Genomic DNA, 25,696 nt, shown 5'->3' on the forward strand with positions numbered 1-25,696 from the left:
AAAGGGTGGAATGCCCCTCTCCGGATGAGATCCTGCCCCAAGTGGAGGAGTTCAAGTATCTTGGAGTCTTGTTCACGAGTGAGGGGAGCGCGGGATCGACAGGCGGATCGGTGCAGCAGCGGCAGTAATGCGGACCCTGTACCGGTCCGTTGTGGTGAAGAGAGAGCTGAGCCAAAAGGCAAAGCTCTCAATTTACCGGTCGATTAATGCTCCTACCCTCACCTATGGTCACGAGCTATGGGTCGTGACCGAAAGAACGAGATCCCGGATACAAGCGGCCGAAATGAGTTTTCTCCGCAGGATGTCCGGGCTCTCCCTTAGAGATAGGGTGAGGAGCTCGGTCATCCGGGAGAGACTCGGAGTAGAGTCGCTACTCCTCCACGTTGAGAGGAGCCAGATGAGGTGGCTCGGGCATCTTATCAGGATGCCTCCTGGACGCCTCCCTGGGGAGGTGTTCCGGGCATGTCCCACCGGTAGGAGACCCCGGGGACGACCCAGGACGCGCTGGAGAGACTATGTCTCTCAGCTGGCCTGGGAACGCCTTGGGATCCCCCGGGATGAGCTGGATGAAGTGGCTGGGGAGAGGGAAGTCTGGGAGTCCCTCCTAAAGCTGCTGCCCCCGCGACCCGACCCCGGATAAGCGGAAGAAGATGGATGGATGGATGGATGGATGGATGGATGGATGGATGGATGGATGGATGGATGGATGGATGGATGGATGGATGGATGGATTGCATTTGTGAAATTTAGAATGTTGATGAATTATTATTACACTATACCGTAATTGCCGGACTATAAACCGCACCGGATTATAAACCGCACCAGCTAAAATTCAGGGCTATTTCAGTTTTTTTCTTACATAAGCCGCACCGGTCTATAAGCCGCACGTGCACACGAGTTTTTTACAAAGAAAGACAGTTTTTAACGTTTTAATAACATACTTGAACATGTCTTTCTAAACATTGCCTGTGACGCAGCAGTAGTACCGCAGCAACGCGGAAGTGTGCACGCGAGTTATTAGCAAAGAAAGACTGGACACAGAAAGTTTTTTTTAAAGCTTTAATAACATACCTTAACATTTCTTTCCAAACACTGACTGTGACGCGGCAGTAATACCACAGCAACACGGAAGTAACACAGCAAAGTCACTGAGACGCGGCGGTAACACAGAAGCAACACGGTAGCACAGGACTAACAGGGCTGGTTAAAAAAAAATACCAGTAAAAGTAAAAAAAGAGCCGTCTTCATCTTCCTCCTGTGCACTGAAACCATCGAAGTCTTCCTTCTTAGTGTCCGATTGGAATAGCGTTAGATATCCTTCGCCTCACACTTTCTCAGTCTCTCGTTCGTCTTCGCTTTTATGCATTTCTTCGAGTGTGATGAGAGTCTGTTCATGCTAATCTTATTCATGCACGAAGCGCTAAATTACATTAAACTAGTGAGCGACGCGTATAGCATAAAAGCGGCATCATATGCATTTCTTTTGTCCCACATAATGACGGTTTGTGTATAAAACCTTCCTTTCAGTAATGTCCGTCTTGATCTTGTTCTGTCTCTTTGTGTGAGTGCGAGTGTGGGTGTGTGCGTGATGCGCGAGACGATCAAAACACAAACTAGGACGTCTTCTTCGGCGCATTATCTCTTCTTCGTCTGTCTCGCTCTTGCTTCCTGCTAGAGCGCCCCCTGGAGACCGGAGGCCGTAAAAATCCATAAGTACGCTCCAGAGTAGACACAACATACAACCTTTGGCTTAAAAGCAGCATCATATGCATTTCTTTTGTCCCCCATGATCACGGTTTGTGTATAAAGGCTTCCTTTCAGTAATGTCCGTCTTGGTCGCGTTCTGCGTGATGCGCGAAATGTAAACACAAACTACCACGTCGTCTTCGGCGCATTATTTCTTCTTCGCCTGTCTCGCTCTTGCTTCCTGCTAGATCGCCCCCTGGAGGCCGGAGGCCGTAAAAATCCATAAATACGCCGCGCCGCCGTTTAAGGTTCAAAGTAACCTTCTGAATAAAATGCATTAAAAGTTCACATTCATTACAACTTGTTTTTGGTGAGCAAAATGTCAGAAGAATTAAATTTAAATGCTGCTTGATTGGGTTTTAATACAATGCAGATGGTCCAAACAGTGCCACTGCTTTGTGTAATCTCTGAGTGACATGGCAGAGTAAGAGAAAGGGTTTAGAGCACGGGTGTCAAACTCAAGGCCCGGGGGCCAGATAAGGCCCGCCACATCATTCTATGTGGCCCGCGAAGACAAATTGTGCATCAAATTCGTGTGTCATTACTAGAATTGCAAATTGTCTTCACTTTTAATAATATCTTTTTTTAAAAATATTTGACCAGTCTTTACTCGTCTGATTTGAAAACGAGTTATTTGTCAGTTTGTTTTGTAGCTTTTACTGTATATAATAGTGTTAAGAGTAAAAGTGATCAAGTCATCACAAAAATCACGAAAAAAAATCTTATATAAGCCGCACCTGACTATAAGCCGCAGGGTCCAAAATTTTGGAAAAAAGTCACGGCTTATAGTCCGGAAATTACGGTACATTATCTTCAGACGCAACGCTATTGCCATCTCTCCGTCAAAGTCAAAGTCAAAGTCAAAGTCAAAGTCAGCTTTATTGTCAATTTCTCCACATGCCAAAGACACACAAAGAAACCGAAATTTCGTTCCCCCCTATCCCACGGTGACAAGACATGGCTCACAACAGACAAACAAGTAAACAAGTATAACAAAAGCGTGCTGAATAAATAATGAATAAATAACACAACAATAAATAAATAAATAAATAAGAGGAGCAGAAAAAAAAGGAGCAAGTGCGCGTACAGCAGACATTCCCGAAAATAGCGCAACAGTGCCGCACGCTACGCAGAAGGGGGTAGCGAGTTCAGGGCCCTAACAGCCTGGAGAAAGAAGCTGTTGGCGAGTCTGGTGGTGCGGGAGCGCAGGCTCCTGTACCTCTTCCCAGAGGGCAGAAGGTCAAACAAAGAGTGAGCCGGGTGACTCACATCTCTGGCAATCGAGGTTGCCTTGCGGGCGAGATGGGAGGTGTAAATGTCCTTCAGGGAGGGGAGCGAAGCACCAATAATCTTACCAGCCGTATTCACAATGCGCTGCAGGGCCTTCAAGTTCTGTTCAGTGCAGTTACCACCCCAGACAGCGATGCAACTGGTGAGGACGCTCTCAATGGTGCCACGGTAGAATGTAGACAGGACTGCCTGAGGAGCACATGCACGCCTGAGCTTCCACAGGAAGTACAGGCGGCGCTGAGCTTTCTTTGCCTGACGGGACAGAGAGTGGCCGCTGCGTGTGCACGCGCCGCCATCTTGATTGTGTATATCTGTTCAGTATGAGATGCTGTGAGCAATATATTCCGGGAATCCAAGACAGACCAGCTGTATTTTTTATTTGCTCTTTGTGGATTACAGTTCTGCTTTCAACATGGTCATCCCCCACAAACTCATCCATAAACTGTCCACGCTCTGTCTTCACCCCAACCTCTGTGACTGGCTCCTGGATTTCCTGACTGGCAGGCCTCAGTCTCATATTCATATTCATCGCTGTGTCGTTTTATCCTCAAAGTAGTAATCCCACTCCAGTCCACACGGTGGTAACGCACCAATGATAGCTCGTTTAAAGAGGGAGAAGACTTGTGCCGTCAAGTACCAACGAGAACGCAGTCTGTGATGTGCATTCCAGTTCTTTAGAATCCACCCCCCCCCCCCCACACACACACACACACACACACAGATCCGGCTTCTTTTTTTTTTTTTTTTTTTACAACATCCAGTGGAAACAACCCATACACATCAAACAATACAACACGACCCCCCCCCCCCCCCCAATTATTATATATATAATAATATAATACGACACCTACATACTGATTTGTTGGAAACAGTCGCTCACCCAGTCGTGAACGGGAAGTTGCGTCACTGTCGTCCTCCTCCATCTGTCTGTTGTCTTCCGGGTTAGAGCAACGCTAACGTCAGATCTGTTGACTGCCGCTTCTGTCCCGGACCGTGTCCGTTACTTGTTTTTTGTTTTCCCGTTTTCAGTGCACCCGTCTCTTCTTTTATTTTTCTCGTGTTGTCTTCCGTCCACCTCGCATCCCCGCAGCTCCGCTCTCACCTATGTTTCCTCTCCCTTGGACTACCACCTACGTTAGCCAGCTAGCCAACAGCCAGCTGGCCAAAACCACCACCGGACCCTCCTGCCTCCCGAGTCTGAGCCTGTGGCCGCCTGCTGTGGACTCGACGGCAGCTCTGGCCCGGTGTTGTGCTCGATTTGGTGATTTTGTTGGAGAACTCACGTTTGCGTCAGTCAATTTTAATTTTTATAAAGAATTATTCTCATTTGATGTTGTGGTATATGTTTTTTGCTGCTTCGCTGGTCTCCAAAAAACACTCGGTGATCGGTGGCTGTTTCCCGATGAATGAGCACTTCAGAGACCCACGGCTGATTGGGAAAAGATTTTATTCAACCGATGTCAGAGTGAAGTCTTTCCAAAAAGTTGAGTGGCCCCAGGCATGGATGTAAAAAGCCCCCCCACCCCCCCCACCCCCCCCAAAAAAAGAGAGAGCGAGCGAGCCCGCGCTAGAGCGAGCCCCCCCTGGAACGAGCCCCCCCCTCTTGTCAGGCCCGTAGCTTTTATACCTGACAAGAAGCTGATGTCACGGCTTTGGGTAACAGCTGTAGTTTTCAAGCTACTAGTTTACTTCAGTCCTAAAAAGGTGATCTTGACCAGCGCTGTTGGTGATGGACGACAACAGCCACTTTACCTTATAGGATTGCACACATTGCTGCAACTGAATTCTCCCTGGTCACGACAACTGGCCCTTCTATCTTCTACTAAGTACTTATACACTACTGAAACTAAAGCTCCTCTGTACAGCAAAAATAGTTTGATAGTCTTACTGCTACAAGTGGATCATCTAGTGCAACATACAGATACGCATAAAGTTCAAAATTCACTTCAATGTCTTTAAATTCATCTGCGTTCTGCCGTTGAAGCGGGGTGCATTCACAGACCAGTCGTACAGACGGAACACTCAGTTACTTCACCAAAAAGCAACGATATAATTACGTGAGCTCTTTGCATAAACCTCGATGCAAAGAAACTCCTCCTTTTGGGTATCGTTACATTCTACAAGTATATATTACAAAGGAGACTTTATACTCCGCGAGTCGTCACCTTATCGTGGTGGAGGGGTTTGCGTGCTCCTATGACCCCTCCGCGAGTCGTCACCTTATCGTGGTGGAGGGGTTTGCGTGCTCCTATGATCCTAGGAGCCATGTTGTCGGGGGCTTCATGCCCCTGGTAGGGTCACCCATGGCAAACGGGTCCTAGGTGAGGGGTCAGACAAAGCACGGCTCAGCCAAGCCCCTTATGATGAAAAACATAAATGGACTTTGTTTTCCCTCGCCCGGACGCGGGTCACCGGGGCCTCCCTCTGGAGCGAGGCCTGGAGGCGGGGCTCGAAGGCGAGCGTCTGGTGGCCGGGCCTTCGCCCATGGGGCCCGGCCGGGCATAGCCCGAAATGGAAACGTGGGTCCCCCTTCCCATGGGCTCACCACCTGTGGGAGGGGCCGAAGGGGTCGGGTGCAATGTGAGCTGGGCGGCAGCCAAAGGCAGGGACCTTGGCGGTCTGATCCCCGGCTGCAGAAGCTGGCTCTTGGGACATGGAATGTCACCTCTCTGGCTGGAAAGGAGCCCGAGCTGGTGTGCGAGGCAGAAAGATTCCGACTAGATATAGTCGGACTAGCCTCCACGCACAGTTTGGGTTCCGGTACAAGCCCTCTCGAGAGGGGCTGGACTCTCTTCCACTCTGGAGTTGCCCACGGTGAGAGGCGTCGAGCAGGTGTGGGTATACTTATTGCCCCCCGGCTGGGTGCCTGCACATTGGGGTTCACCCCACTGAACGAGAGGGTAGCCTCCCTCCGCCTTCGGGTGAGGGGACGGGTCCTGACTGTTGTTTGTGTCTATGCACCAAACGGCAGCTCAGAGTACCCACCCTTCTTGGGGTCCCTGGAGGAAGTGCTGGAGAGCGCTCCTTCTGGGGACTCTATTTTTCTACTGGGTGACTTCAATGCTCACGTGGGCAATGACAGTGAGACCTGGAAGGGCGTGATTGGGAGGAACGGCCCCCCTGATCTGAACCCGAGCGGTGTTCTATTGTTGGACTTCTGTGCTCGACACGGATTTTCAATAATGAACACCATGTTCAAACATAAGGGTGTCCATGTGTGCACTTGGCACCAGGACACCCTAGGCCGCAGTTCGATGATCGACTTTGTAGTCGTGTCATCGGATTTGCGGCCGAATGTTTTGGACACTCGGGTGAAGAGAGGGGCGGAGCTGTCAACTGATCACCACCTGGTGGTGGGTTGGCTCCGATGGTGGGGGAAGATGCCGGTCCGACCTGGCAGACCCAAACGCTCTGTGAGGGTCTGCTGGGAACGTCTGGCAGAATCTCCTGTCAGGAAGAGCTTCAACTCCCACCTCCGGCAGAGCTTTTCCTACGTCCCGGGGGAGGCGGGGGACATTGAGTCTGAGTGGACCATGTTCCGCGCCTCCATTGTTGAGGCGGCCGACCGGAGCGGTGGCCGTAAGGTCGTTGGTGCCTGTCGTGGCGGCAATCCCCGAACCCGCTGGTGGACACCGGCGGTAAGGGATGCCGTTAAGCTGAAGAAGGAGTCCTATCGGGCCGTTTTGGCCTGCGGGACTCCGGAGGCAGCTGACAGGTACCGGATGGCCAAGCGGAACGCGGCTTCGGCGGTTGCTGAGGCAAAAACCCGGGCGTGGGAGGAGTTCGGTGAGGCCATGGAGAATGACTTTCGGACGGCTTCGAGGAAATTCTGGTCCACCATCCGGCGTCTCAGGAGGGGGAAGCAGTGCAACGTCAACACTGTTTACAGTGGGGATGGCGTGCTGCTGACCTCGACTCGGGACGTCGTGAGTCGGTGGAGAGAATACTTCGAAGACCTCCTCAATTCCACCTACACGCCTTCCATTGAGGAAGCAGGGCCTGGATACTCTGAGGCGGATTCTCCAATCTCTGGGGTCGAAGTCACTGAGGTAATTAAAAAACTCCTCGGTGGCAAGGCCCCGGGGGTGGATGAGATCCGCCCGGAGTTCTTAAAGGCTCTGGATGTTGTGGGGCTGTCATGGCTGACACGCCTCTACAACGTTGCGTGGACATCGGGGACAGTGCCTCTGGATTGGCAGACTGGGGTGGTGGTTCCCCTCTTTAAGAAGGGGGACCGGAGGGTGTGTTCCAATTACAGGGGAATCACACTCCTCAGCCTCCCTGGTAAGGTCTATTCAGGGGTGCTGGAGAGGAGGGTCCGTCGGGAGGTTGAACCTCGGATTCAGGAGGAGCAGTGTGGCTTTCGTCCTGGCCGTGGAACAGTGGACCAGCTCTACACCCTCGGCAGGATCCTCGAGGGTGCATGGGAGTTCGCCCAACCAGTCCACATGTGTTTTGTGGACTTGGAGAAGGCGTTCGACCGTGTCCCTCGGGAGGTTCTGTGGAGGGTGCTTCGGGAGTACGGGGTGCCGAGCCAACTGATAAGGGCGGTTCGGTCCCTGTATCACCGATGCCAGAGTCTGGTCCGCATTTCCGGCAGTAAGTTGGATTCGTTCCCAGTGAGGGTTGGACTCCGCCAAGGCTGCCCTTTGTCACCGATTCTGTTCATAATTTTTATGGACAGAATTTCTAGGAGCAGCCGAGGCGTTGAGGGGGTCCGGTTTGGGGACCTCAGCATCGCGTCTCTGCTTTTTGCAGATGACGTGGTGCTGTTGGCTTCTTCAGGCCGTGATCTCCAGCTCTCGCTGGAACGGTTCGCAGCCGAGTGTGAAGCGGTCGGGATGAGGGTCAGCACCTCCAAATCCGAGTCCATGGTCCTCGATCGGAAAAGGGTGGAATGCCCTCTCCGGATCGGGGATGAGATCCTGCCCCAAGTGGAGGAGTTCAAGTATCTTGGAGTCTTGTTCACGAGTGAGGGGAGGATGGAGCGTGAGATCGACAGGCGGATCGGTGCAGCGTCGGCAGTAATGCGGACCCTGTACCGGTCCGTTGTGGTGAAGAGAGAGCTGAGCCAAAACGCAAAGCTCTCAATTTACCGGTCGATTTACGCTCCTACCCTCACCTATGGTCACGAGCTATGGGTCGTGACCGAAAGAACGAGATCTCGGATACAAGCGGCCGAAATGAGTTTTCTCCGCAGGATGTCCGGGCTCTCCCTTAGAGATAGGGTGAGAAGCTCGGTCATCCGGGAGAGACTCGGATTAGAGTCGCTACTCCTCCACGTTGAGAGGAGCCAGATGAGGTGGCTCGGGCATCTTATCAGGATGCCTCCTGGACGCCTCCCTGGGGAGGTGTTCCGGGCATGTCCCACCGGTAGGAGACCCCGGGGACGACCCAGGACGCGCTGGAGAGACTATGTCTCTCAGCTGGCCTGGGAACGCCTTGGGATCCCCCGGGATGAGCTGGATGAAGTGGCTGGGGAGAGGGAAGTCTGGGAGTCCCTCCTAAAGCTGCTGCCCCCGCGACCCGACCCCGGATAAGCGGAAGAAGATGGATGGATGGATGGACTTTATACTTAATTGTGATCATCATTCATCCGTCCATTTTATTACTCAGGTATTTTCAAAGCAAATTAATATTGTTGCATTTATTGATTTGCTTTAAAATGACAGCGCAATATAATTAAAAGCTGACACTATAGCAATGTCAAACATTTAAGAAAAAGCCACACACGTTTTGTGATCAAATCTTTCATAACGAGAATGATTTGAGTGAATCGATTTGAATGAATAATTGAGAAGAAATGTCACTTCTGAAGCCTCCTTTTGTCCCAAGCAAAGTGACAGGTGGTGGGGAGGGGGGTAAAAATTGTAACAGGAACTCTATAAAAAATTTCAAGCCGTGAAATTTGTGCCCCCCTCCCATTTTGAGAACGGTGAGTCCTGGACATCGACCGGCTTATTTTCTATCTTCCTGGGGGTCTGTTCAGGTTGTGTGGCAAATTTGAACTAAATCCCTCATTCCTAGACCAAATTACAGGGGGTAACACATCCTCACGGCAGCCCCGTGAGGATATGCCCCCCCCCCTCCCTTATTTTGAGAACGGTGAGTGGTGGACTCCAACTGTTTTTTTTTTCTGTCTTCCTGGGGGTCTGTTCAGATAGTGTGGCAAATTTGAACAGGTTCCCTCATTCCTAGGCCAAATTACAGGGAGGTAACACATCCTCATGGCGGCCCCGTGAGGATATTGTCCCCCCCCCCCCCTTATTTTGAGAACGGTGAGTGCTGGTGTTAGATAAATTGTATATATATGTTATCATGCGTTCCCTAATGAGTACTTATTAATAAAGTTATTGCGCAGAATGCTTGCTGTTTCTTCTTGCAGACATCACCCAGTCCACAGCAAGTCAAACGATGCTGTCTGGAGCTTCCTGACCTTCTACACATCTGGGAATCCAAGAAAGTTGTTGATGTCTGCACATGTCATTTTGTCTATGCACTCTTTTCTCATGACTACTTTGTTTCCCATAACATTCACTTTTCGTTTCTCATGGGATCCTGTCCGCGACTTCTAGTTTCACATAGAATCTCGTTTCTTCACTCTTGAGACAAAGCCCACGCTTTCCCCCCCACCTATCAGGGGCTAGTCTCACATTGTAGGTAGGGCATTCCTAAATAAAAAGAGAGGAGTGTAAACAAGACCTTTAGTGTATTTTGGATTGCTGTAAGTCTGGATGCACTCCTCGCGAGAAAAGATCAACATTCTGTCTCACTGGTTTTGTCTGCTGATCCTTGTGCTGAATCTGAACCTAACAGATTTTTGGGGGCTCGTTCCGGGATCTCAATAGGACTATTTCTGGTTCCGGCCGACTTTTCGACGCAGGACAAGTCCTTGGCCAAGGCATATTGAGAAACCCTTTTCACGGGGCTGACTCGATCAGTTGGCTGGACACCGGAGTGGTTGACGAGATCATCCGAGGAGAAGGCCCAGCAGACTGTGAGTACGAATCTTGATTCTGTTGAAGTAATGAAAGTGCAGTCACTTAAAACCTTGACAATTCTAGACCCTATCAAGTGCAATTAGAAACAGTAAATTCTGCTGGGATGTTTGAGTCCCCTGACTGATGAGTCAGTTAAATTCCATGGGAAAGCGGACCCATCTGTTTTCTAGAGAAGTACAGGTAATTTGGAGCAGTTAAATTCCGCTGAGGTGTCGTGGGCCTCCTAGTTAACCTTCCTAGCTTTCTGCTGCCATCTGTGGTGTTTTCTTAACTCTGGTTTAGCTGGTTTGGCTTCTTGATCCGTGAAAAGATAGGTTTTATATCGGCTTTGGGGAAAAAGCAAAAATAGGGTTTTTTTTCTTACACAATAAGAAGGTTAGAGAGTTTAGATTTTGTTAAGTTCCACGGGAGGGCGGACTCCCCTGCTTGCCTGTGGGAAGATAAGAGTGCGCATTGTGTGTGTGTGTGTGTGTGTGTGTGTGTGTGTGTGTGTGTGTGTGTGTGTGTGTGTGTGTGTGTGTGTGTGTGTGTGTGTGTGTGTGTGTGTGTGTGTGTGTGTGTGTGTGTGTGATTTGACTGAGAGTGATCTCCTTTGAGCTCTCCTTTGTGTAAAATACACGGGACTGTAAACCGTGGCTTTGTGTGGACGAAAGCAGAGATTCTCCGTTTCCTCCACACATCGAACATTTAAACACTGTCCTGTGAATACAGTCAAAACTGAAATTTAGAAAATAAACCATGGGGACAGCGAATAGCAAACAAAAACCGCTACCCCGACATGAATTAAAATGCAAAGATTGGAAATTGATGGAAGAAGGCGACCCTGAAAATGTAAGATCTCTTGATAAATGGATAACTGATTACAAATTTGATGGTCAGCTGAAAACGAATTCGTTGAATAACCTAAAGCAAGCAATTGATGCTAAATGTGGTGTAAAGAAGAATAGAGACGGGTATCATCTGATAGTACAATGGGAATTAGAAGCGGAAAAGAGAAAATGTGGGCAGATAAGAGAAAAATTGAGAGATAAGGAAGACGAAGAAAAGATAAAAAAGAACTTGCTGTTGCACAGGCAGGAGGATGATGAGACAGTGTCAGCTCGGACCCGCTTGAGGGCCGAGGCTGACAATGCGATGAATGAGGATGAAAAAAATGATCAAATTGTCAAGGCGGAGATTGCGGCACGCCGAGGCGAACCAACTTTTCCGTCTTTATACCCCAAATTACCAAACACAGATCATCCTCCTGAGTATAGTGCTTCTGCTCGTGGTATGTTGGCGCGGAGCCGTGCTCGTGGTATGTTGACGCGGAGCCGTGCTAAGTTGGATCATTCGGCTGACGCATACCCGATGATTGAAGTGGCAAATCCTCATGATGATGGAGGACCCACAATTTTAGTGTACAGAACATGGACCAGTGCTGATATAAAATCGGCAATTGAGGGTATAGCGTTGCCCACTGAAGATGTTGATCAATACTGTACTGACGTGAAACAACTCATTGCTTCGTATAATTTGAGAGGCGATGAAGTACAGCAGGTTTTCATGGCATCCTTAACCAAACATTGGGCAAGCGTTAAAGGCACCTGGGATCCTTTTGATTCCCGGGGCCGTCCATTGGAATGTAACGGGGTGCCATTGCAGACAGAAATTGACCGCCTATTGGGCAGGATAAAAATAAAATTCGAACGTAGAGCAAATTACACAGACATTGGCCGAACCAAACAAAAAGCAGATGAGTTGTTTGAAGACTTTAGACACAGGCTCGAAAGAGTGTTCAAAGCCAATAGTGGCTTGGAGCATGGAACTGATGTTTATGACCAACAACTCAAAAATGCTCTACATGCAAATTCGCATCCAGCAATCCAAACCTGGATCACTAAACATATGATCACTTTCCCGACATCTACCTTGCCACAGTTCATTGATCATGCAATACACGCCGAAAAAGTTGTCAATTCAAAAAGAGCAAAAGATAAGGGGAAAAAAGACACCGTGTTTTTTGTTGAAGGAGGGCAGTCTGAAGTGTTCTATCAAAATAAGACCTTCGAACCACGCCTAGGGGGGCGTGGTCGTAACAAATTCCGTGGCAGAGGTAGCGGGGGGTACAGTCGTGATTCTCCCAATTACGGAACAAATGACCAGCCCGCTTCAGGTCAGTCAAAGCGGTACAATTCTGAACCTATTTGCTGGTCATGTGGGAAGAGAGGCCATATAGCAAGAAACTGCCCAGGTAATTACAAGGGCGGGAGTAGACCTCCCTTATGACTAGACAAAGATCAAAATACAGTTGGAACAACTGTCTTGTCAACAGCTCCCCCTGTTGATGTCGATTTGAACATTCAAGATTTGTTGATGAACAATATTGAGAAGCCAGTAATAACTCTAATGGTAAACGGGACTCCAATAACCTTTTTGTGTGACTCAGGGGCATGTGTGACCACATGTCGTGACATACCTGCAGGTGTGCAACCAAACGGTAAATCCTTTTGGGTGAGAGCAGCAAATGGGCTGGCAACCCCAGTTCCCCAGTCTCGACCAGTTTGGATACGGGACCTGGAAGGGGGAAGTTGTTGCATTCCCATTTTGCTGATGCCCAGTTGCCCTATTAATTTGCTAGGTAGAGATGCTCTCACTGCCCTTGGGCATTCCCTTGTGTCTCTTGACGGTCAAATTGTTGTCAAAAGGCGACACCAGTTACAGATTTTTGGTCAATTTCACTGCTACTATTTTTATTCATTGGATTTGGCTGATGCGGAAGTGATGGATTTTGGTTCCCCTCTTTTGGCCCGAGTGGCCACTCTTTTGCGTTGCCCTGAACAGGCAATGGAGGCCGATAAACTGCACCTAACTATGTGGCATAAAGACACACCTGGTCCTGATCACAACTACGAGAACATGCTTGAGGCTGCTACACCTGCCACTTTGACGGCATCTTTCCTTCTGCATGATGGTGAAAGCCGTGCTTGTGTGGTTATACAAACGGCTCCCCCTGCTGTTCAAAGATTGCACATGTCTCCCACTCCGCTCCACATCTCTCTCTACAGGCCTCACACCGCAGCGTGGCAATGTTTGGGATTTATGGCTGGTGATGCCTTGGCAGCTTCTGACTGGACTCAGGTTAATTCTGACTCCTTTTATAGTCCTTCCACCAAGCTTTTCAAACAAAATATGGCTCGAGATTTGTCATTCATTAGTGGAATCCATGCTGATCCTGGTGTTGAGCAAACACCCTCATTTTGAGATTTTGTGCTGACGTCAGATGACGAGCACGTCCTCGCTGAGGTCCCGAGTCATCTTTGGTCTACGGGTCCTTCTGACGTTGGTTTAGTGAAAGGTGCGCTTCCTGTTGTCATAAGACCTAAAACTGAATACCGCCCTTGTGTGAGGCAATATCCTTTAAAATCTGATGCCTTACAGGGGATCGCACCTGTTATTTCTGATTTATTAAAAGCAGGTGTCATTGTTCCTTGCCCGGATTCTCCTTGCAATACTCCAATTTTCCCTGTGAAGAAGGCACTCCCTTCTGTTGGGTGGAGACTGGTGCAAGACTTGCAAGCTGTAAACAATGCGGTTATTCAGAGGGCACCTTGTGTCCCTGACCCGCATACCTTATTAAATTCATTGACACCTGATGCGAAATTCTTCACAGTGATTGACATTAGCAATGCTTTTTTCTCTGTCCCTATTGCGGAAGAAAGTCAATTTTGGTTTACGTTTACATATGCTGGCTCCAGGTACACCTTTACGAGGTTGCCACAGGGGTATTGCGAAAGCCCGACAATTTACTCACAGGTGATGGCAGCCAGCATGGCTAAATTTGTCCCGCCGATGGGAAGTCAAATCTTGCTCTATGTTGATGACATTTTGATAGCGTCTCCTGATTTGGCCTCTTGCCAGAAAGACACGCTTGCTGTGCTGCATCACTTGGCAGGTGAAGGCCACAAGGTCAGCAAGAACAAGCTTCAACTGTGGTCCGCTGAAATTAAGTATCTAGGTCACAATCTGAGTTCCCAAGGTCGATCCATAATTGAGAGCAGAAAGGCCTCTATTTTACAAGCTCCTAAGCCGCTAACAAAGAAGCAAATGATGTCTTTTTTGGGTCTCACGGGTTATTGTAGAAGCTGGATACTGGATTATGCCCAAATTGTTGCTCCTCTGTCCAAATTGATGTATGTGGAGGACATCTCGATGTCCACTCACTTAAAATGGACTCCTGAAGCTGAGGATGCTTTTGTTTTGATCAAACAGACTTTGGTCTCCAGCTCCACTCTAGCCTTGCCCAACTATGAAAAGGTATTTGTCCAAACTGTTGACTGCAGAGGTCATTACATGACCTCCGTTTTGCTCCAATCACATGGCTCAAGGTTGCGACCTATTGCTTTTTATTCCTCTAAATTGGACAGTGTTGCATGTGCTCTCCCTCCGTGCGTGAGGGCCGTGGTGGCGGCCTCCATGGCTGTGGAGAGCAGTGCTGGTGTTGTGTTGTTTCATCCTTTGACGCTGAAAGTTCCTCATGCTGTCTCAGCTCTTCTGCTGCAGACTAGTATGACCTTCCTGTCGCCTGCGCGTCATCTTTCTTGCATGGCTACGTTGCTGTCTCAGCCACATCTGACCGTTGAAAGATGCACGACACTCAATCCTGCCACTCTCATTCCCCTTCCTGGCGACGGCGAATTCCATGATTGTGTCGATGCTGCCCAACAAGTTGCTAAGGCTCGGCCTGATTTGGAAGATACGCCTCTGCCAGATGGTCATGTGGTTTTTGTTGATGGGTCTTCTAAGAAAAATGAATCTGGTGTGACCCTTACTGGGTATGCCATTGTTACTGCCGACATGGTTTTGGAGGCTGCTAGACTGCCATCCAATATGTCTGCACAGGCCGCTGAGCTCATTGCTTTGACTGGGGCCTGCAAATTGTTTGCAAACAAATCCGTCACTATCTGGACTGATAGTCAGTATGCTTTTGCTACAGTACACGTGTTTGCTCAGCAGTGGAGCAACCGTGGCATGATAACTTCTGCAGGGAAGCCCGTCACCCATTCCACATTGCTGACTCAACTTTTGGACGCGGTCCAGCTGCCTTTAAAGATAGCAGTTTGCAAATGTGCTGCTCACACTGCGTGCTCTGATCCTGTTTCTCTCGGTAATGCTTTTGCTGACAAATCCGCGAAGGCCGCTGCAGAAGGCCTGCTCCATGTCCTCTTGTCTCTCACGGCTCATGATTCGATGTCACACATCCCCCCTGATGTGTTGCTTGACATGCAATCTCAGAGCCCCTCCCAGGAACGGCTCTCTTGGGAAAAACGGGGTGCAACTAAAAACGCTGTTGGTCATTTTGTGTGACCTTTGGGCAAGCCTGTCTTGCCTCGTAACTTGTTCAAATGGGCTGCTATTTCGAGTCATGGGGTCACCCATGTCTCGACGGGGGGTATGGTGAAACAAGTTGAAGCTATTTATACAACGTACGGCTTTGCAGCTTTTTCAAAACAATTTTGCAGAGCGTGTTTGATCTGTGCTAAACATAACCCACAAGGCAATTTAAGACCTCAGAGAGGGAAATTCCCGACTCCATTGTATCCATTTCAGACAATACATATGGATTATATCCAATTACATAAATGTGAAGGGAAAGAATATTGTTTGGTCGTAATAGACGCATTTTCTAAATGGGTAGAAACATTTCCTACCAAACATGCTGATGCACTCACAGTGGCAAAGGCCTTATGCAAAGACATCATTCCAAGATACGGCATTCCGGAAACAATTTACAGCGACAATGGTCCACATTTTGTAAATCAAATAGTGCATAACATTGGGAGAATGTTCCACATAAATCTAAAGAACCATTGTTCCTATAGACCACAGTCAGCTGGCCTCGTTGAACGATTTAACGCTACTATAAAAAACAGATTAAAAAAATGTATGGAGGAAACCAAACGACCATGGACTCAGTGCTTAGACCTGGTCAAAATGTGCATAAATATTACAAGTACAACAGGGCTAACTCCCTATGAAACAATGTTTGGAAGGCCTTACAGGCTTCCTCAGTTCAAGAACACATGGGAGATCCCCGAGGAAGCCACGTTAGCTGATTACATGAGAAAAATGTTGGAACGTCAAAAGAATCTAACCAATAACACTGATGATGAACCCATTTCTCCGCAGGAAGACCCCAAAGTGGTACCGGGAGACTGGGTCTTGATCAAGAGTATCAAGAGGAAGAATTGGCATTCACCCAAGTGGGAAGGTCCTTTTTTGGTACTACTCACGACACCAAATGCTTTGAAAATAGCCGAACGCAACACGTGGATTCATTTATCTCATTGTAAAAAGGTGATCTCTGCAGACCCAACCTAAAGTACGGAAGGTGAGCAAAGTCTGGTAATAGTGCCTGATCCTGGTGCCAAGATCCAGGGTTGACACGAAAGCTAGCAGAAGCCAATTTCCAAGACACCAACCCGAAGCTCAGGGTGTTGACTCTGAGGAGATCCAAAAAACATGAGCATTAGAGAGTCATTTGGTGTGTGCTTTAATCAGGCTGTGGCCTGCGCTAAGTCTGCCATGTCTTTTTGGTTGCTTTTGCTGGTTTGTGTTACCATTGTGTTTTTTTCGGGGGTTATTTTATTTGGAGGGATAGAGTACCATGAGCCTCGAACATTATTCTCTCAGGCGACTGCTAACGCTAATTCTAATCAATATGGCTCATGGGGAGAAATTGCTAGACATAAGCGCGACACTAAATCCCTTTTTGATCATGTTGTTTGTGTTCCAGGAGCCGTCCGTGTTCCAACCTGTGTACCATGGCTTTTGTCTTGGGCTTATAATAACTCATTAATGTTTACTGTGGCTCCCAATACATCTTCTTCTATTATTTTACCTTTGAAAAGTTTGAAAGGGTTTCGTAATGGTCGCCCCACTACTGGAGATAAATGGCTCGGGTATTGGTGGTATTTAACTGGCCACCCGGTTAACACCGGCTGGGGCACCCTTGTCACCACACAAATGCGAGGGTATTGGCCCTCTGGTTCCAGTGACGAGGCTGTGTTCTTTGCTAAACGAGTGACTTTGATAAATCGGGGCACAAGCCTCCTTTTGACTCTTACACTCCCTGATGGTCAAATTCGTCTTCCAAATGTCACCTTGTTTAACACTTCTTGTTGGGGTTTTCAACTGTGGGCTTGGTCCTCTGGAATCGATCCTCGCTTTCCTATTGCTATTTGCCTTAATAGAACAATGTCGGTCGCAGACCGTCCCGTTACAAATAAATACACCCTGTCAGCAGGAGCAAAAATCACAAGTACGCTCCTCACTGATGTAGATAGCTATTTTGTGGCCTCCACAGGGATAAGCGGTCATACTAACAACTGGCTTCTTATGGCTGAGCAGGCCGCAAAGATGGCTGGCGCCAGTTGCGTTGCATGCATGGGTCCAAGACCTCTTTTGAAAATCATACCTGCGAATATAGGTCCTAAGTGTGCTGTTACTTTAATGTTAAGCCTGTCCATTTCACCCGCTCATGATTGTTTTAAATGGGATAAGGTTTACCCTGTTGCCTCTATGACAAAATATAAACCCCTTTTTTCGTCCGATGTAGCTAAGGGTAATTTTACATGTCTTAGATTACCTGGTACCGGTGAGAAGCTCGGCGCCCTGCCTCCTCTATGGTGTGGGTCCGTGACCAATGTCACTGCCCCTTTTTTGCCCATTGCTCGTAGTGATGTTTGGTTTTGGTGTAATAGTAACAAACTTTATGATAGGTTGCCTTTCGACAGCTCCGGAATTTGCGCTTTGGTAACCCTATTGCTGCCCGTTCATTTGATACCGATGTCCTCTTATGATCTGACATCTTTTGCTAAGTCCGTGGTTCCCGTATTCTGGCCGAGAACAAAACGAAGCGCCGAATGGCGGGGCGCGGCTAATCCAACTTACATTGACGCCATTGGTGTTCCTAGAGGAGTACCAGATGAGTATAAGCTGGTGAATCAGATAGCAGCTGGTTTTGAATCCGCCCTGTGTTGGTGGTGTACTATTAACAAAAATGTTGACAGGATTAACTACGTCCATTACAACGTGCAGAGGCTTGGAAACTGGTCCGAGGCGGGTTTCAGGGCGGTCCACTCCCAACTGGCCGCTACTTCCCTCATGGCTTTCCAGAATCGAATGGCCCTTGACATGCTACTCTCAAAGGAGGGCGGTGTCTGCGCCATGTTCGGTGAGCAATGTTGCACGTTTATTCCGAATAATACTGCAGCCGGCGGAAGCCTGTCCCAGGCCCTTGAGGGCCTGCGGACCTTGAACGGGAGGATGAAGGAGCACAGTGGGGTGAACACAGAGGTTTGGACCGACTGGTTGAACGTGTTCGGAAAGTACCGCACCCTGGTTTCCTCTGCCCTGGTCTCCATAGCCGTTTTCTCTGCCATTTTGACCTTGTGTGGATGTTGTTGTATCCCTTGTCTCCGATCCCTAATTAACAGACTAATTACAACTGCTATCTCTCCACCAGCTGAGACTTTCCCGTTGCTCCAAAGGGATGACCTTTCGATCGACGCGGGTTCCTTCTCTAGTGACGACCCGGTCGACGACTCTTTTGTGGTAAACCTGTCCGGTTTGTTTCTTGACCCTAGCTTTGCCGATTATGACTCAGTTTCCTCCCGTGTGTAAGTTAGTTCTTGCGAAATGTGATCCCTCGGCTGAAAATCTTTTTGAAGTGGCCATATGGGTGATGAGTTGTTCTCCGGGAACTTATGATAATACAGGGGGGAATTGTTAGATAAATTGTATATATATGTTATCATGCGTTCCCTAATGAGTACTTATTAATAAAGTTATTGCGCAGAATGCTTGCTGTTTCTTCTTGCAGACATCACCCAGTCCACAGCAAGTCAAACGATGCTGTCTGGAGCTTCCTGACCTTCTACACATCTGGGAATCCAAGAAAGTTGTTGATGTCTGCACATGTCATTTTGTCTATGCACTCTTTTCTCATGACTACTTTGTTTCCCATAACATTCACTTTTCGTTTCTCATGGGATCCTGTCCGCGACTTCTAGTTTCACATAGAATCTCGTTTCTTCACTCTTGAGACAAAGCCCACGCTTTCCCCCCCACCTATCAGGGGCTCGTCTCACATTGTAGGTAGGGCATTCCTAAATAAAAAGAGAGGAGTGTAAACAAGACCTTTAGTGTATTTTGGATTGCTGTAAGTCTGGATGCACTCCTCGCGAGAAAAGATCAACATTCTGTCTCACTGGTTTTGTCTGCTGATCCTTGTGCTGAATCTGAACCTAACAGCTGGACTCCACTGTTTTTTTTTTTTTTGTTTGTTTTGTTTTCTGTCTTCCTGGGGGTCTGTTAAACCGTGGCTCTGCTGGGGCCTACCGTTCGAGTGGGTGCAGTCGAGGTCGACCGCATCACCACCTGGTCCACTGCTGCTTCCACACGAGGCTGGGATCCTTCGCCATCGCCGCTACATCTGGACCGGCGCTTCCCCGATGGCTCACCCATCTCGTCTTTCTGGACTACCAACCCCCCGTCACCCCCACTTCCCGTACTGCCAACCTCAACAACTCCGCTCCTGCCCCTCCGGCTCCTCCATCCATCTCCTTCGCACTGCTGACCGATGTCTTGTTATTAACTATATCCTATTGTCTCCCCCCCTTCCGTCCCCACCCTTTGTATTCCCTGTAAAGCGTCTTTGGGTCATTGAAAAGCGCTATATAAATTAAATGAATTATTATTATTATTATATCGAATGTGTTTGTGTTGGAATAAAAGGTTGAAAAAAACGTTATGCCGACATTTGTTAATTTTGGGGACACCAACTCATATAACAACGTAAAACACATATACATATTGTCATATAAAGCAGTTCACCAAATGTCTGATTTTTATGTTTTAATTGGCGAATATAAAAACAAGGAATAAAACACCAGACGTTATAACATAAATGTTTGAACCCACAACCTTCCAGTCTCAGGATGTATGCATACAAGTTATTTAAAACCTACTATAAGTAAGGGTTAGGTTTTACGGCGAAGTGGTACCAGCTTCAATGGACATTACCGGCACCTACTGGTTGAAGTTATATGAAACAAAAGAACCAATCACTTTCGGAAGTGATTCGTTCACTCTCGTTCACTGAAAGGATTCATTCTTTAAAAACGAATCATTCACTCACGAGCCAACACTAGAACGCAGTGGGATTTCCAAAATACAGCCACCTTGAACTTTAAGAGAACAACCGAATAGATGGCATTCCTTAACGGCATGTTCCGTGACCATGTTTTCCTTCTGATCTCTTCTTTTGTGTGGATCCATGCAATAAATGGTAAGTTTTTTTTTCTTTATTAACGTGACGTTTGTGCGTCTGTATCGTGACTTAATGCTGGCACTAAACATGTTTGGGTTTGAAAACAAAACAGGATTTACTCTTTGGGCGTAAAATCCCATTTACAATTTTTTTAGGGCTATTTTTTTTTTTACATTTCACATCATTTCGAGTTATATTTATCACGCTAAACAACCCAGACACGCCGATATCCAAAACTACAAGTGTCAAATGCGGGAAGCAATAACACGGAAGTAAATTCAATACGAGGTATGTCATAAAAGTCGCATGACTGAGCGAACAAAAGAAAGATGTGAAGGCTACTGTCGTTGGAATCAGAACTACCGTTAAAAATTCCCCCCCTTCGAATTCCTTTTGTCTCGTGTACCCCCAAACCTTTTCACCAAACCGCTAGCAGTGGTGAGTAAGGATATTTTACATTAGTTACTTGAATTTGAAAGTAAAATCTTTACAATATTACTGTCTGCGTGGAGTGACAAGTTACTTTTTCAATTTCAAGTTATTTGTAATGAGGAACTTTATCTACGGGTTATATTAATGTGGTGGTTAATCATTGCTTTTTATTAATTCATAATACAATTAATATAATACAGTTTTTAGACATTGGAACTGATATTTGGTCCAGTAGATAAATAATCCCAGACGGAAAGAAAATTTTATATTGCCAATATGTATTCCTATGCTGTATTTCTATATTGAAGTATATTTGATCATTGGTATTGTTGGATTTTGCCCACAATTTAGGGAGCGCGCTATTAAGCCATTGCCAATCACCTGTTATCCAATTTACTCACTGCGTGCTCGTTTGATTTCTTCAGATTTAGGAAAATGCTAAGACACTGAAGCAGAAATTAGATTTACACAGGTTGGTTGAGTTCAATCACAATTCTTGTTCAGAAAGCTCTGTTTTCAGGAAAGTACAATACAGCGCTGGGCCTTTCAAGAGCGAAAAGTTGTAGGCTACAACGTCACATTTTAAATGACTATAATAGATAAAAAACATAATTGCATTTGTGTCAAGTATTAATCCACAAAGTGTAGAATTAACTGAGAGGACGTTGGAAAGCATTTTGTTTGGGGTTTAAAATATTTGAATGAATATTTTAGTTTCAATTACCGTATTGGACCGAATATAAGACGGTGTTTTTTGCATTGAAATAAGACTGAAAAAGTGGGGGTTGTCTTACATTCGGGATCTAGACATTATACCCATTCACATTGCTAGATAGCGCCAGATATCTTTAAAGCGAATGCTGAACTTAACTCCCCAGGCCAAAGTGAACCCCTGTCACGAAGAATAAAAATAAAAATAGCGGTAGCACGAGGAAGAAAAATAAAAAATAGCGGTAAGAAAGAAAAGAGAAGAAAATAAGAGAAGAGATAATAAATGGAGAAACTGTTAGAAAGGTTCTTATGTTGATGTTAAAATGTTGGACAGTTACGTCTCCGCGCCTTAAGTCTTGCATGAGTTACCTCAGCTTATCGCGGTTGTTGGAGCTTATGCGCAGCGGTAAGTTAAAAGTTGCTGGTATCGACTGAGTGTGTTGCTGTGATCGTGTGCGTCTTTGACACAAAGTGAGTGTATACATTTCATTGTTACTACTGTCTACTGTTGTGCCGTTCGTCCGATCACGATTTGTTTCGTGTGTGCGCCGTTTGATTGATAGCTTCGGCGCGCTCCTTTAAGTTTGCCTCGCATCGTACAAGTAGCCGTCACGCAACGGCATGGCGACTAACGGTCGCCAGCAAATGTATTTTGTTGTCTCGATGACTTATGTTTGGTGTGTTGCAGAGAGTATTTCATTTATGGTTACTTAGTATAGTAGAACCATTACGTCCAGTCAGTAATGTAATGTGTGCCGTCGTGTTGTGTGACGTCAGAAGTTGAGCATTGACTTACGTGCTGTATTTCTGTCTGTTGCAGAACCACACACACACACACACACCCCACAAACCACACACACCATTCACACAAGAATCACACACACAAGAATCACATTTACACACCCAAAGACTCACACATGTACACTACACGCACCTGCTCTCACATCCTTACGACCAAACATGTGCCTATACCCTTTTGCCAGTTTGCCTGTATGCCCCTATGAGCCACATTGCCCGTTACTTTTTTGCCAATAATTCAGGAAAGCAATCAAAACTGAACCACGTCTTCCCTCCTGTGTTCTGACCGACACCTGGGGGCGAAAAGAGCATAACCATCCGAGCCAACCCCCTATACCAGGGGTGTCAAACTCATTTTTTTTGCAGGCCGCATTGTAGTCATAGCTTCTTTTGGAGGGCCATTTTGACTGTCAACCCAAATAAATGTATGAGCACCTCATATTATATACAGTAAAAGCTACAAAACAAACTGACAAACAACTCGTTTTAAAATCAGATGAGTAGAAACTTGTAAAATATTTAAAAAAAGACATTATTAAAAGTGAAGACAATTTGCAATTGTAATGACACGAATTTAATGCACAATTTGTCTTCGCGGGCCACATAAAATGATGTGCCAGGCTGTATCTGGCCCCCGGGTCTTGAGTTTGACACCTGTGCCCTATACAGTCCTTAGGCTCCCCAACAGAAACAATAGGTTTATTTACAGTTCAAAAACCAGAAGCCATTCATTTACAAATGTGATTGCACTTTTATCCATCCATCCATCCATGCATCCATCCATCTTCTTCCGCTTATCCGGGGTCGGGTCGCGGGGGCAGCAGCTTTAGGAGGCACTCCCAGACTTCCCTCTCCCCAGCCACTTCATCCAGCTCATCCCGGGGATCCCAAGGCCAGCTGAGAGACATAATCTCTCCAGCGCGTCCTGGGTCGTCCACGGGGTCTCCTACCGGGTGGACATGCCCGGAACACCTCCCCAGGGAGGCGTCCAGGAGGCATCCTGATAAGATGCCCGAGCCACCTCATCTGGCTCCTCTCAACGTGGAGGAGCAGCGACTCTACTCCGAGTCTCTCCCGGACGACCGAGCTTCTCAACCTATCTCTAAGGGGGAGCCCGGACATGCTGCGGAGGAAACTCATTTCGGCCGCTTGTATCCGGGATCTCGTTCTTTCGGTCACGACCCATAGCTCGTGACCATAGGTGAGGGTAGGAGCGTAAATCGACCGGTAAATTGAGAGCTTTGCCTTTTGGCTCAGCTCTCTCTTTACCACGACAGACCGGTACAGAGTCCGCATTACTGCCGACGCTGCACCGATCCGCCTGTCGATCTCGCGCTCCATTCTCCCCTCACTCGTGAACAAGACCCCAAGATACTTGAACTCCTCTACTTGATGCAGGATCTCATCCCCGATCCGGAGAGTTTTTAACTACCTCAGTGACTTCGACCCCAGAGATTGGAGAGTCCGCTTCAGAGTCTCCAGGCCCTGCTTCCACAATGGAAGGCGCGTTGGTGGAATTGAGGAGGTCTTCGAAGTATTCGCCCCATGGACTCACGACGTCCCGAGTCGAGGTCAGCAATACGCCATCCCCACTGTAAAGTGTTGACGGTGCACTGCTTCCCTCTCCTGAGACGCCGGATGATGGACCAGAATTTCCTCGAAGCCGTCCGGAAGTCATTCTCCATGGCCTCGCCAAACTCCTCCCACGCCCAGGTTTTTGCCTCAGCAACCGCTAAAGCCGTGTTCCGCTTGGCCATCGGGTACCTGTCAGCTGCCTCCGGAGTCCCGCAGGCCAAAACAGCCCGATAGGTCTCCTTCTTCAGCTTGACGGCATCCCTTACCAGTGCCCACCAGCGGGTTCAGGGATTCCCGCCACGACAGGCACCAACGACCTTACGGCCACAGCTTCCTCCTAATCACGCTCTTCCAGGTTATTGCCCACGTGAGCATTGAAGTCACCCAGTATTACAATGGAGTCCCCAGAAATAGTGCTCTCCAGCACTTCCTCCAGGGACTCCACGAAGGGTGGGTACTCTGAGCGGCCGTTTGGTGCATAGACACAAACAACAGGACCCGTCCCCCCACCCGAAGGCAGAGGGACACTACCCTCTCGTTTACCGAGGTGAACCCCAATGTGCAGGCACCCAGCTGGGGGGCAATAAGTATACCCACACCTGCTCGACGCCTCTCACCGTGGGCAACTCCAGAGTGGAAGAGAGTCCAGCCCCTCTCGAGAGGGCTTGTACCGGAACCCAAACTGTGTGTGGAGGCAAGTCCGACTATATCTAGTCGAAACCTTTCTGCCTCGCACACCAGCTCGGGCTCATTTCCAGCCAGAGAGGTGACATTCCATGTCCCAAGAGCCAACTTCTGCAGCCGGGGATCGGACCGCCACAGGTGGTGAGCCCATGGAAAGGGGGACCCACGTTTCCTTTTCGGGCTGTGCCCGGCCGGGCCCAATGGGCGAAGGCCCGGCCACCAGACGCTTGCCTTCGAGCCCCACCTCCAGGCCTGGCTCCAGAGGGGGGCCCCGGTGACCCGCGTCTGGGCGAGGGAAATCTGAGTCTGTCTTTTTCGTCATAAGGGGCTTTTTGAGCCGTGCTTTGTATTGCCCCTCACCTAGGACCCTTTTGCCATGCGTGACCCTACCAGAGGCATGAAGCCCCAGACAACATGGCTCCTAGGATCATTGGGACACGCAAACTCCTCCACCACGGTAAGGTGACGACTCACAGAGGAGGTGATTGCACTTTAGTTTACATATTTAAAGCTTCACATATTAAGATGTGATAGACAGTTTTGGCATGATTTGAATGAGGCAAAATAACATGCTTTTTCTCTCGAATATATTGTTATAATCATTTGTTTCAGAAGTAATCATTTTCTGTATAAAAATTAAATTTGGTGTTCAAAAAGTCTTTTTTCAAACTTGAGTCTTGAAAAAGTGGGGGTTGTCTTATAATCAGGGTCGTCTTTTATTGGCGCTAGTACGGTAATAACTGACTTTTTTTAATAGCGCGAGTCCATTTAAAGTAATACAATTAAAATCAAAGTGATGTGCAATCACAGCCTAGCAAAACATGCCTTACCTTTTTGACTGTTTTATTTTGAGCCACTTCCAAGTCATTTCTTTCTCCTGTTGAATTGCACCTAAATGATAATAAGATTTCATTCCTACTTAAATTCATAACTATAGACTATGCTACGTTCTTATGGTTGGACGTTATATCAACGAAATGGTACATTCAAACTTGCGCATTGAGCAGCAATTTACTCCCATGACGTCTCTCTCTTCTTTGCTGCTGCAGCCGTATTTGATTTGCGGCAAAAAAATACGTTCGTACTCGCCGTAGGCCTGCTTAAGGACCATTAAAGTAAAATAAGGTGATCTGTTTTTCCTCAGTTG

General features: G+C 47.7%; 1 protein-coding gene and 1 long non-coding RNA gene across 12 annotated transcripts in view; both read left to right on the top strand.

Moving 5' to 3' along the window:
• Window positions 1-20,185: 20,185 nt before the first annotated feature.
• The window catches only part of il10rb (interleukin 10 receptor, beta), a 185,409-nt gene continuing 179,898 nt past the window's right edge, over window positions 20,186-25,696 (top strand). For 6 of the 11 annotated variants that reach the window (XR_011087269.1, XR_011087266.1, XR_011087267.1 and 3 more), the window contains exon 1: window positions 20,187-20,367. Coding sequence is in view for 6 of the 11 variants with exons in the window: in XM_049727081.1 (XP_049583038.1) it covers window positions 20,289-20,367 (79 nt within the window). In the remaining 5 variants the exon portion in view is untranslated. Of the gene's footprint in view, window positions 20,368-24,913; window positions 25,007-25,696 lie in introns of all 11 variants that reach the window. The other 5 variants (XM_049727087.2, XM_049727086.2, XM_049727082.1 and 2 more) reach the window with 4 other exon arrangements.
• On the top strand, window positions 20,646-21,903 carry LOC137840541 (uncharacterized). The gene is made up of 2 exons (XR_011087272.1): window positions 20,646-20,787; window positions 21,302-21,903. It is a non-coding gene; the product is annotated as an uncharacterized lncRNA (long non-coding RNA).

Source organism: Syngnathus scovelli, chromosome 8, assembly GCF_024217435.2.
Source record: "Syngnathus scovelli strain Florida chromosome 8, RoL_Ssco_1.2, whole genome shotgun sequence".
Taxonomy (NCBI): Eukaryota; Metazoa; Chordata; class Actinopteri; order Syngnathiformes; family Syngnathidae; genus Syngnathus; species Syngnathus scovelli.